At 40.4% G+C, this 10,764-nt stretch overlaps 1 protein-coding gene across 1 annotated transcript in view; it reads right to left on the reverse strand.

Annotated features, from left to right (window-relative positions):
- cspg4 (chondroitin sulfate proteoglycan 4) overlaps window positions 1-10,764 on the reverse strand; it is a 66,787-nt gene that overhangs the window by 4,226 nt on the left and 51,797 nt on the right. The window contains exons 7-10 of the mRNA XM_053427820.1: window positions 5,407-5,605; window positions 4,889-5,020; window positions 2,903-3,063; window positions 494-677 (exon numbers count right to left, since the gene is read on the reverse strand). Coding sequence (XP_053283795.1) covers window positions 494-677; window positions 2,903-3,063; window positions 4,889-5,020; window positions 5,407-5,605 — 676 coding nt within the window. The remainder of the gene's footprint in view (window positions 1-493; window positions 678-2,902; window positions 3,064-4,888; window positions 5,021-5,406; window positions 5,606-10,764) is intronic.

The following is a 10,764-nucleotide window of genomic DNA, read 5'->3' on the forward strand; positions in this document are numbered from 1 at the left end:
TGCACAAGGAGAGACAGATGGAGTTGGGCACTGGTCGTTTTGGCAGCAACAGAAGCAGGGGTTATAAATCTCTGTGAACATTTTTATCGAAGAATATCAAAGGACAACTGAGGCAATTTTCCGACCATAGTGGCAGATTGAGCAGGGCTGGACTTCACTGTGAATTTGACCAGAAGATGCACTGTTTTTAAACCTGAGTGTTCTGTGAATACTTTTAAAATAAGATGCAACAGTGATTTTACAACAAATCCCCATTAAGTGAGGAGGTGTTGTGAGGAGTTCAGGTGGTTGACGATTTGGAATTGGACACTAAACATGTGTGGAGTTACAGATGAAACGCTCCGTGTGCTTTTGATTTACCAACAGATCCAAAATAAGTTATAGTTAAGACTGGGAGGGAAACCTGTCTTATACTAAATTATTATAGTGGTTTTCCACAAAACATGTAATTTAAGTTAAACACATTGTGTCCCTCCCTCATTTTGCCATTTACCTTCATTCTTCCACAGCTGTGATGAGATGTTGCTGTGAGCAGCGTAGTAGGAAACGGTGATGGGCAGGATGTGTCGGACATCTGGAGCTGGTTGGGACGACAGGGTGAGCTCTACGGAGTCCCTCACCACCCAAAAAGCCTCCTCGGGTATCTGGTGCTCGTAGAAGACTGCTCCTGACTCCAGCTGTGTGTCAGTGAAAACAGAGTCTGAACATGATTATCAAATTCAATGGTGGCTTGGATCACAGGTTACCTCTTGGCATGATTTAGCCACTGGCAGCAGATACATTTTATGTCATTATCTCATGTTTTTCTTCTGGCCTAAAAATATGAAGACATGTTGATGTCAAATTGGCAAACAGGGAACTCTAGAAGGCTATATTCTCAAAAGTCTGCCAGCAGTAACTATACGATTTTGTATCATTCCAAGCAACTTTGAAAGTCTCACATTGATTTAAACTTAGATTTTATAATGACGTGGTGTCTGTAGTCACACGTTCAAAGCTTATTTTGGCCTGGGTAATTTATTGACAATAACCTACGTGTTTGTTATGCAGAAATATGTTTTTTTGCCCTATTTTCTACCCCTCTGACGTTAGTGAGTCCAACAGTGAAAGGTCAGCTCAAATGGCTGCAGAAGTGGTTTGGCTCGGCTGAACTGGGATACTGGTTGGAGATCTGGAATGTGACGGCCTGTGTTCACTCTCTGTGTCCTGAACTCAACCCTTCTCTCTCTCTCGCTCACTCTCTCTTACACATGCACACGCAAATGTGCACGGCTATATCCGTGTATGCATGCCCAAATGCACACTGCCGGAGATCAAATCTTGTTTTCAGCCCAGCCTAGTGTTAGATTTTCTGTCACACTCTAAACGGAGCAGTTTGCACAGAAGGAATTTTATCTCATGCTCGTCCAAGCGCGGTCAGATGTCGGGTTTGGAAATGAGCAGATAGTCTTGAATGGATGGAGATGAGAGGGAGAGCATAACGTCACCATGGCCGACAGACACAAGGCAGATGGTACACAGTGGTACTTACACATGTGTCCTTATAATCCTACACCAAAACCATTATATACTAACTATACCATCCATGATATACTTTCTAAAATCCAAGCTGGCTGTGTACACATAATCTACACAGAAAAACTAGATATATTGAGTTCATACCTCTGCCAAGGCCCAACAGCCTTCTTATGAAAACCCTACATGTCATCACTTTAATCACTCGAGCCAGATTTTTATTTGTATTTTTTCATCAAGATCCATCAATCTGAAATGCAGGACAACGCGCCCCATCTTACAATGTCATCCTTCCAACAAGTTTCATGATAATCCAACCAGTAGTTTATGTGACAAACACACTAATGAACAAATTGAAATGGATGAAATCACAACAGAGGTATAACTGATGCCTCTTTGTTTTACAGACTTTAGTAATGTAAGTAAAGTAAGTAAAAAAAAATCCCACTGAATGAAAAAAGGGACTCTTTGAAATCAAGAGCCACACCCTGATGATAGATTTTGCCAAAACATGGAGGTGTCAGCCATTAAGGGCCAATAACATTTTATTACAGTCAGGAGGCAGAGTGATGGAAATGTTCTTTCCTTTGCATCACTTAGAGGATCTTTTTCCAAACGTAGAACTGAATTAAAAACTGTTGTAAATATATTATTTATATAGTGTCATGCTTAGCCTATCCCTTCATTGTTTTTCCCCCTTATATATTTATTGATTTTCCACATATAATAGACTTGTTTTAACAATATAATAGACACCATTGCCCACATGCCCCCCCGCCCCCACCAGTCACTCATTGAGATATCCTCATTGGTATCCTGTTTCCAGACCTCCAATCTAGACTCTGAGGTTTCTGAATAACCTGACTCAATCATGACGTATAACACCGACATACAGCCCTTACTTATCATAGCACTCCCCTCAGTGTTAATACTAGATTCAACCCTGTCAAGGGAACAGCTTTGACGGAGAGAAACAATAGTCACCAAATCCAGACTTGCAATTCTCTCATGGGTAAAAACTCAATTCCTAAAGCTTAGAAAACTAATGCTCATGCATGTGGTGACATATTCGAGGAGGCCCCCTGCTGGTGAAGAGGGGAACATGCCTCATATGCCGTGTGAAAGGTCACCCTCCTGCACTTAACAGGTGGCAGTAAGAGTTCACATATAAAACATTACAACTTCATTAGGAGCGTCAAGTATGAATAGTAGGGGTCAAATCAGGACATTCTGATGATTACAAATTTATGATAGGTAAAAAAGGAAGTAATAAGTTTAGGTTTGGGTATGGTATTCCCAGAAGAAATACATCGAAGACACTCACAAACACACACACACACACACACACACACACACACACACACACACACACACACACACACATTACCTGAGTTTGTGAGAAGCGGGTAATTTCTTCATACTGGTTCCTGTCGTTAGCCAGGATGAGTCGTCCCAAACGAGGTGGGCGGATCAGAGAGTAGCTGATCTCGTTTCCATCCTCATTGGTCACGGCCCCCAGGTTGGCGCTTGTGATGGGCTGCCTTGTTCCTGTGACGACACAGACGCACACATGGTCCTCTCACTGCTCACATGATTCTGTGTAAAACGCCCTCTCTGTTGGCAGCGGAGTGGAGCTCGTAAAATTAGGCAGAGTTCATAAATGTCTCAGAATGTAGCGGCTCCACTAGCTCATGCACATTATCATGCAGAGGAGCGTCCTGATGTGGACGGGTTCATTCCAACTTTTAATCCAAGCTTTAAATACAAGTGTGACAACTCATCTTCTACGTCAAACATAAAAGTGACATTTATTATGAAAAGACCGAAGGGTTATTTCCTGCGCTGACACCTGTGCTTGTTGAATCGTCTCACTTCTAAATACTTTCCTCTCAACCAGTCGTGATATCTTATTTCAACAGTATTTCAGCCTTGAAATGAAAAAAAACATTTCTTACTCTCATTACTCTGCCAACAGTAAAGTCACTTCTGTTTGAAATGCAGCATTAAAAGGCACAGAGACATGAGGGTAAATGAGACTGTGTGACTGAAAATACCCAGTCTTCACCTTATCAATGAAAAATTCAATACATAAGTAATAATTCAATCCACTGCCATTCAAACCTTAATTGGTCTGATATGAGCAGCGGCACGTAGAGGGTCACGTCCTCTGCTCGTGTGTTTCTATTACACTCACATTCAGCATGTTTTAGATACAATATTTTGATTCAACAGGCTCAATCTCTGGAAACTCAGGTGGGTCCGGCGCAACATTAACTACTACATCATCAACATTTTGTAGGTGTTATTGAGCAAAAGTTCCATCAGCTCAAATCAAATTCCTACAACTTTAATATTGAAATGACCAAAAGACAAACCTCTCTCATACATTAATGCTGACTAAAATTCTATGCTGCTTCTATGTCTAGATTTTACCGGTGTATCGGGCGTTTTCTTTTGTAAAATATGTATTCTTGATTTTTTTTTTTTGGAGAGATGTAAGCCTCAATATTATTTCATTAGGTTTAGAATAAGATCAGACTCTGACTGTGGAAAAAGCTACAATCACAGACATTATATCAATGTTTATGTCCTGTATGTAAAATATTTCCTTTCATACATTAAATTGTTGCAATGTCACTATTTTCATTTTTGTTTTACTGGCTCTCACAGTATGTAAAATCTAGTACATTTTGTATAATCTGCCGACTAAATACAAGTCTTCTGTCTTTTGGAAATACTCCCTTGTTAGATTTCTTTGCCAGTGGTCTAAAGTACTTTCAAGATCTGTATCTTTGGAAAATGTTATATTTGCCATAAAAGCTAAATCTTTCTCCATTTATGGACTGAAAACTGAACTTAAGAAGGATCCTTCAATACAAGAACGTTTTTTTCTCCAAAGGAACAAGTGAGGTTTGGACAAACTCTCTGTGGTTAACCTCATCTTGTGTCTGACACAGCAGATTTATATCTGAGTTATGATGGTGTATTCAAGCCAGTGGTCAGGAGTTTATCTGATAATTATAAGAGTATATGCAATGTCAAAAAACACAATATGTATATTTTCCCTCAGAGATTCACACCAAAGGAATTGAGGACCAGAAAGTATTGCTTGTTGAGAATCATAAGTCTTATATTATTTCACCACGACCGTACATGCACAAATTTTACACCAATGTAGTTCTCAGCTATTGTTCCAATTATATAATTATGGTATTATGCATTTAGTGACTGGTGCATTTGTTTTGATTGTTTATAAACAATTATGAATGTACATTAATGTATTGATCAAGTTCCAAAGTAATTTCTTATATGCTGTACTGTCTGTACTGTAACGGCTTCACGGTTTCAAATCTGGAGGAGTTTGGCGTCTTACCTGGGAACACCATGAGCTCCTCTTGCGTTACCATGGTGATGGTGAGAGGCCTGGCTGTGATGACAAATTGATAGAGAGGAGAAGTGTGCTCGCCGTCTGTCACGGTGAAACCGAAACCACCCGACTCCTCACCTACAGGGACAGATGGGATTAGAAGCGTGTCGTTCACTTTATTCATCGGCTATCTTCTCATTTCTTTCTTTTAGGTCTTTCATTCATCTTTCATGACTTATTATATGTGTCATTATTTATACTACAATTATAACGGTAGAATGTAAAGGAAACTTTTTGCTTTTATGACCTTGTAATGTAACATTTAAACAACAGAACCCCAGTATATCTGTAAGGGTTTAATAGTTTAACTTATTGATTACTTGGCCAGGTATGAGGATCTCTTCTTAGAAACCCATGACCAACATTAAGCTGTGTTATTGTAATTCAAGCAGGCACACAGAGGTCAGTAGAGGTCGTATGTTACACCACACTAATGAAAGAACAGGGACGTCGGTTCCTCTCACCTTCATGGGTGAAGATGATCTCCCCTTTGTTTATGTTGGCTTGAGTGAAATTCAGAATGCCCTCCTCGGGCGCCTCTTTCAGCGCCACCATCCCATTGGTTGGCATCTCGACATGGTAAACCAGTTTCTCAGCAGGGGTGTCGGCGTCCTCGGTGTTCAGCATGCTGGAGGTGATGTCAGCTTCCTCCCCAGCAAGAACCTGAAACATATCAAAAGGCAGCAGGAGAGAGTGAGAGAGAGAACAGACATGAAAAGACACAGCAGATAAAAGTCTGAGTTATGTTTGGAGAGATGTATCTCATTTTTAGAGGTCAGGAGTTTGTCAGACCTGCAGTGTATGTAAAGATGAAATGCTGCTGTACATTAAGATTATGTTCCGAAGGGATTTCATAGATAGAATAAAGTCGTAAATGGGAATAGAGTCATGATATAGCGAATATAAAGTTGTATTTTAACGAGAAAACAGTCAAGGAAATGAGAGAGGAGAACTCGCTGGCTAGAGTTTCACTTCCTCTGGATTGAATATCAGGTTTACTAATTTTAAGAAAAAAGTAAACCTCTTTTGATTATCACACAAATGTAACCAACAATAATCTCTCATTCAACCTCTACCAAACTCTTTCTTCTCTGAAAAAGAAAAAATTTCCCCTGGTCCATATGATTGTTTCTTCAAAGTCTTTCACAATCTTTTCAAAGCTCTGATACTTCTGATGATGTGCTGCTGATGACCCAAAACATTAAGGTGTAGTTTGTGAAGCTTAAACTAAAGCCTAATTTAACAAGATGCTCCACATGCCTCATTTCAATGCAGGAGACTGACTGATATTGATATTCCCGCTCTAACATGACAAGTAGCCTTAAATTATGAGTTTATTATCGAAATACTAAGTCTTAAGTTTCAAATTATTATGACTCTATTTTTTCGGATTCTAGATTGTTTCTCATTTAATATAGATGGATAGATAGATAGAAACTAAAGAAAAAAACAAAAGAAGAAACTTATAGGAGAAATTATGCCAAGAAACAAGGCCACAAAACCCATTTCACTCCCAGCCGTCTCCTCGGTGAACAATTTAAAAGGTTAATTATTTCTCTGCGGCAGTGGAGACGCTCCTGTTATCAGAAGATGGAGCGCAGCAGAATAGGCTGAATGAGTCTCCTCGGGTGGAGGGGCTTTAATGGACATCTAATGGTCAGTTGGCTGAGAGGGGCATTAGCTGAAAAAAATGGAGCCGATCCCCTGCAGACAGACTTTCTTAAATAGGTGGAATCAGTTGGGAGAGTGAGGCGAGACCGCCCTGCAGTCAGAGGTATGCATCAATCTCGAAAGCCATTCTCCCTCTGAGGCCTCTCACACTCTTTCTTAAGTCTCAGGATGAAGAGCCAGGTATGAGGAAGAGGAGAAGCTTCAGTCTTACATCTCAATGCTTCAGGTGGTACTTGCCCAGAGACAGGGATGATTTATGCTATATGGCACGTGAAAGTGTACATCATCCACGTATTAACACAAAGGTTCAGAGATATTTTCTGATAATATTCTACAAGTGCTGTGAGGAACTTTTTTTTTTGTCGACCCAGTTTCTCTTTGCCTGTCTTATCTGCCTCTCCTTATTAATTCCTTCAAAAAACTATAAGACCCCCAGAGAATTTAGAGAGTGGGAGAGAGCACGCAACCGTGGACTTCCAGTTTTCCCACAGATACTGGTGCAGAAACCAGCTGATCTTCTTTTTTAAAACCCTGTTGTGTATATTATTGTAAAAGTCTTTGTGTGATGTCACATTGTCTACATGTTCCCAGTTTTTTTCATGGGAGTTTGAAAGTGCACCACCAAATAGTACAAGGGAGTCAGAGAGCCATGGTACATTAACAACAGTTGTTTTTAAAAGTGGTTCAACGCATTAGGGAGGATTTTCGTTATAATTTACCATAATAGCCTGAAAGCCTAATTTAGCATTTAATACTGCATGTATCCAAACTAAGATCTAGACACATGAGTTGAAACCAAGGCCAAGGCAGCGAGCGCCAGTCACTGGAAACAAATAAAAAAGAGTATTGCAACCATTATAGCAGCTCTGTTGGGCTGAACTTACTAAATACAACAAGCTAACATGCTAACAATGACTAATAACATGCAGGTATCATGTTTACATGTCCACTGTGAGTTTGTGTGATTTATCAATTAGCTCTAAACACAAAGGAGATGGTGATGGGAATGTCACTAGATTTGTGGATGTCTGGTCCAAGAAATATTGGACGAATAAAATTCAAAAATACGATGCTAATCTCATGGTGGCGCTGGTGGGAAAGTTAGGGGACGGTTTAACATTGTCAACCAAACTTTCTATGTCAGTTCAACTATTTCAAGCTGTTTTATTTTTTTTCAGTGTGTGAAGAACACTGCAGGATATTTTCCAGGTCAAACAAATTCCCAACAACAGAAAATTCTGCAGAGTATTCAGTTTTGAGTATATGGTAGAGCATTGCAGGATAGACATTATAAATTCTACTGGAAAAATCCCAGTGTTTTTGTTCACAGCATTAGATTTCTTATCACTTATCACCAAAAGCTTTCAGATCTCATTTTACCCCCCCAAGTTGGCATCTTCATCAGTGTCGTATGTGGCTCCTCTTTTTCCTCCTGAGGTATTTGTATTGTTCTCGTCTGTCTTTTCAGTTTTGCATCTGTTGTGCGTTCCAAACGTCCTCCACACGCCCACTCGCTTGTTGTGATTAATGCAGACCTTTTCCTGCTGTACTCTCACATGGGCTCACACGGACATATTGATATTTTACTAGGGAGCTTTGTGAAAAAGTTGGAAAATAGAAAATTTGCGCTGTGCATGCCTGAAAGCAGCTTGAGAGATAATTGTGAAACCAAGAACACTGCTATCTCTTTTCACTCCTCTATGTTGTTTCTGGTATTTCAGACCCATCTGGATTGGGTCAATATAACCAATGTGTGTTTAAGTGTATAATAGAGTTGCCTTACACGCGTTGCTCCTCACATCCCATTTGGTTTGAAACAGAATCAAAGCTCTATCAGTCTCACACACAGCAGCAGCAGTTCAAAGCAGCTATTTATCATTAAACACTTTGTGCTTTTGTTTTTGCTTTTGACACATTGCATCTTTGTCTCTCTCAAATCTCTACTTTCATGACTGCAGACATGTTTGAATTAAAATGAAAGTTCTGCTGCTACTCCACCGTGCTACATTCTCATGTATAGCAACAGCAGAGGTCATTAAAAAGTTAACTGTGTGACAGTTCTGTCTGATGGAACGGTTGTAGTCAGAACAAGTCCAGTCCAAAGGAGCACCTCTGAGGAAAGTGATCTCTCAAGTGCTACAGGCCTTCATTGCAGGATGAAGATAACCCTCCGGGATGAGCTCGGCAGGTGGTGTGTCACCTTCAGAGGAAGACTGTCACACCAACCTATATAGACCTGGTGGTTCTGCGTCACCTATGATAGGTTGGATTTGATCCACTGCAACTGCTGAGGCCTGCAGAGAACCAGTGACATCAGCCCCTAAAGATTCTCGGCCTCCAGGGGACGGTTTATATTTCACGCCTGCAAAAAAACTGAGCCTGATGGTTTGTCCAGAGGCTGGTTGGGGGAGTAGAGACTGAACCCAAAAATGTTTTTAGCCAAATCTGGACTTAGTGAAGCTGGAAGTGAATCTGTTTGCCTTAAGGCAGAGCATCCACCATCTCCTGTGAACCGGGGACGAGACAGCTGCTCATTGCATTATTCCCTCCCCTCTGGTTTATCCCTGCTGTTATAGACAGTCAGACGTGAGCGGCTCTTAGTCCTTCTGTTATCTCTAGGTGTGCTACAGCACGCAGACAAGCTGACAACTCTGCCACCCACCTGGACAATTTATAAGCACTAAGGTAGAATTGTTGTAGGCAAAAGCTGGTGTTAGAATACCCACCCATTATTCTTCTACCAGTACAAAACTGTGGCTGTCAAAGGTTTTCTTTCCAGAAATGTGGGGGAAACCTCAAGGTAAGAAGAAACATGAACCGTGGTGTTAATTTGAGAAATGTTTACACCTACAACACCGAAGCTTCTGCTAAACTATGCTTTCAGTTGTTTATAGTAATTTTAGAAAGGTGTCGCAATTAAAGGCCACAATTCACAAAATAAATCAGGTTCTCTTGCAGCTCTCTGACAAGCTCAATTGAAAACACATGCTCAAGGCTGGAAAGCACTTTTTACCTCTAACAAGGAGGTGATGTTTTCACCCCAGTCCATTTGTATGTTGGTTTGTTTGTCTGTATTTCCCAGGATCAAACAAAAAGCACTTGAAATTTGGAAGGGTGCGGTGTGGACCAGAAAATAACCCATTCAGTTGTTTTATCACCTTCTTTACCATGGGTGATATTTCTTGACATCTCCACTGATTTCCCATACAATATTAACTGAATCTTGATCAAAACGCTCATTTAAGGGATAGGTTTCAACGAGTGTGTGGAATTTGGTGAAGTCAGGGGACTCTTGGGCCTCTGTGATGGTATGTGCACTAATGAGTGCCATAGTTTTCCAGCTTTTGACCACACAGCGCATTCCAGAGATCAGAGCTGTGCTCTGCAGCACCTATGACCACTGGCAATAGTGATCAAATGATTTTAGAGCAAACCTTTATATACAAAGGTGTATTAGGGCTTAAAATTGTGAGAACATTATTGAGGTTTTAAATTTGTGAGAAAAATTAAGTCATTGGATGATCTCATTATATTAGTACATTTTGCAATTAGATTAAGCAAAGTAAAAAAACAAATTTTAGCTCAGAATCCGAATAGTTGGAACCTGTAACAACACTGTTACAGGTGATAAAATGAAGATCTATCATGGAGATGAGGGTTCTGGTGAAGGCTGAGGGCAAAGAGAAAATAGTAGCTTGCAGGGGAGACGCAAAGTAGGCTGAGCTCAGAAGGGGGGGGGGGGGTTGACTGTGCAGGCAGCAGGTGAACGGGCTGGGGAGCCGACTGACGAGGCAGGACGTGAGTAAAGCTGGAGGCTGGAGAGGTGCATTGTGAGGCGAGCGTGGCAGGAAAAGAGTCAAGAAGGAAAATAGGCCAACATGAGCTAAGGCTAATGGAACAAATGTAATTCAGAAAAAACTAGAAATCCCTTTTGAATTTCCCATAGATATAACCCGTGCTATCTTTGCATCTGTACATCATATTAAATATCCTAATACGCAAAATTAATGTGTCATTTTGTCTAATTTACTTTAACAACCAAATTAAATTTTAAAACTGTTACCAACATTTGAACAAATATAACATCATGTATGTATGTCACTGCATCTGGATGTGAAGCTGAAAGAATGGTGCCTCTATTTCTGCAGATT

This window comes from Pleuronectes platessa, chromosome 7 (genome assembly GCF_947347685.1).
Source record: "Pleuronectes platessa chromosome 7, fPlePla1.1, whole genome shotgun sequence".
NCBI lineage: Eukaryota > Metazoa > Chordata > Actinopteri > Pleuronectiformes > Pleuronectidae > Pleuronectes > Pleuronectes platessa.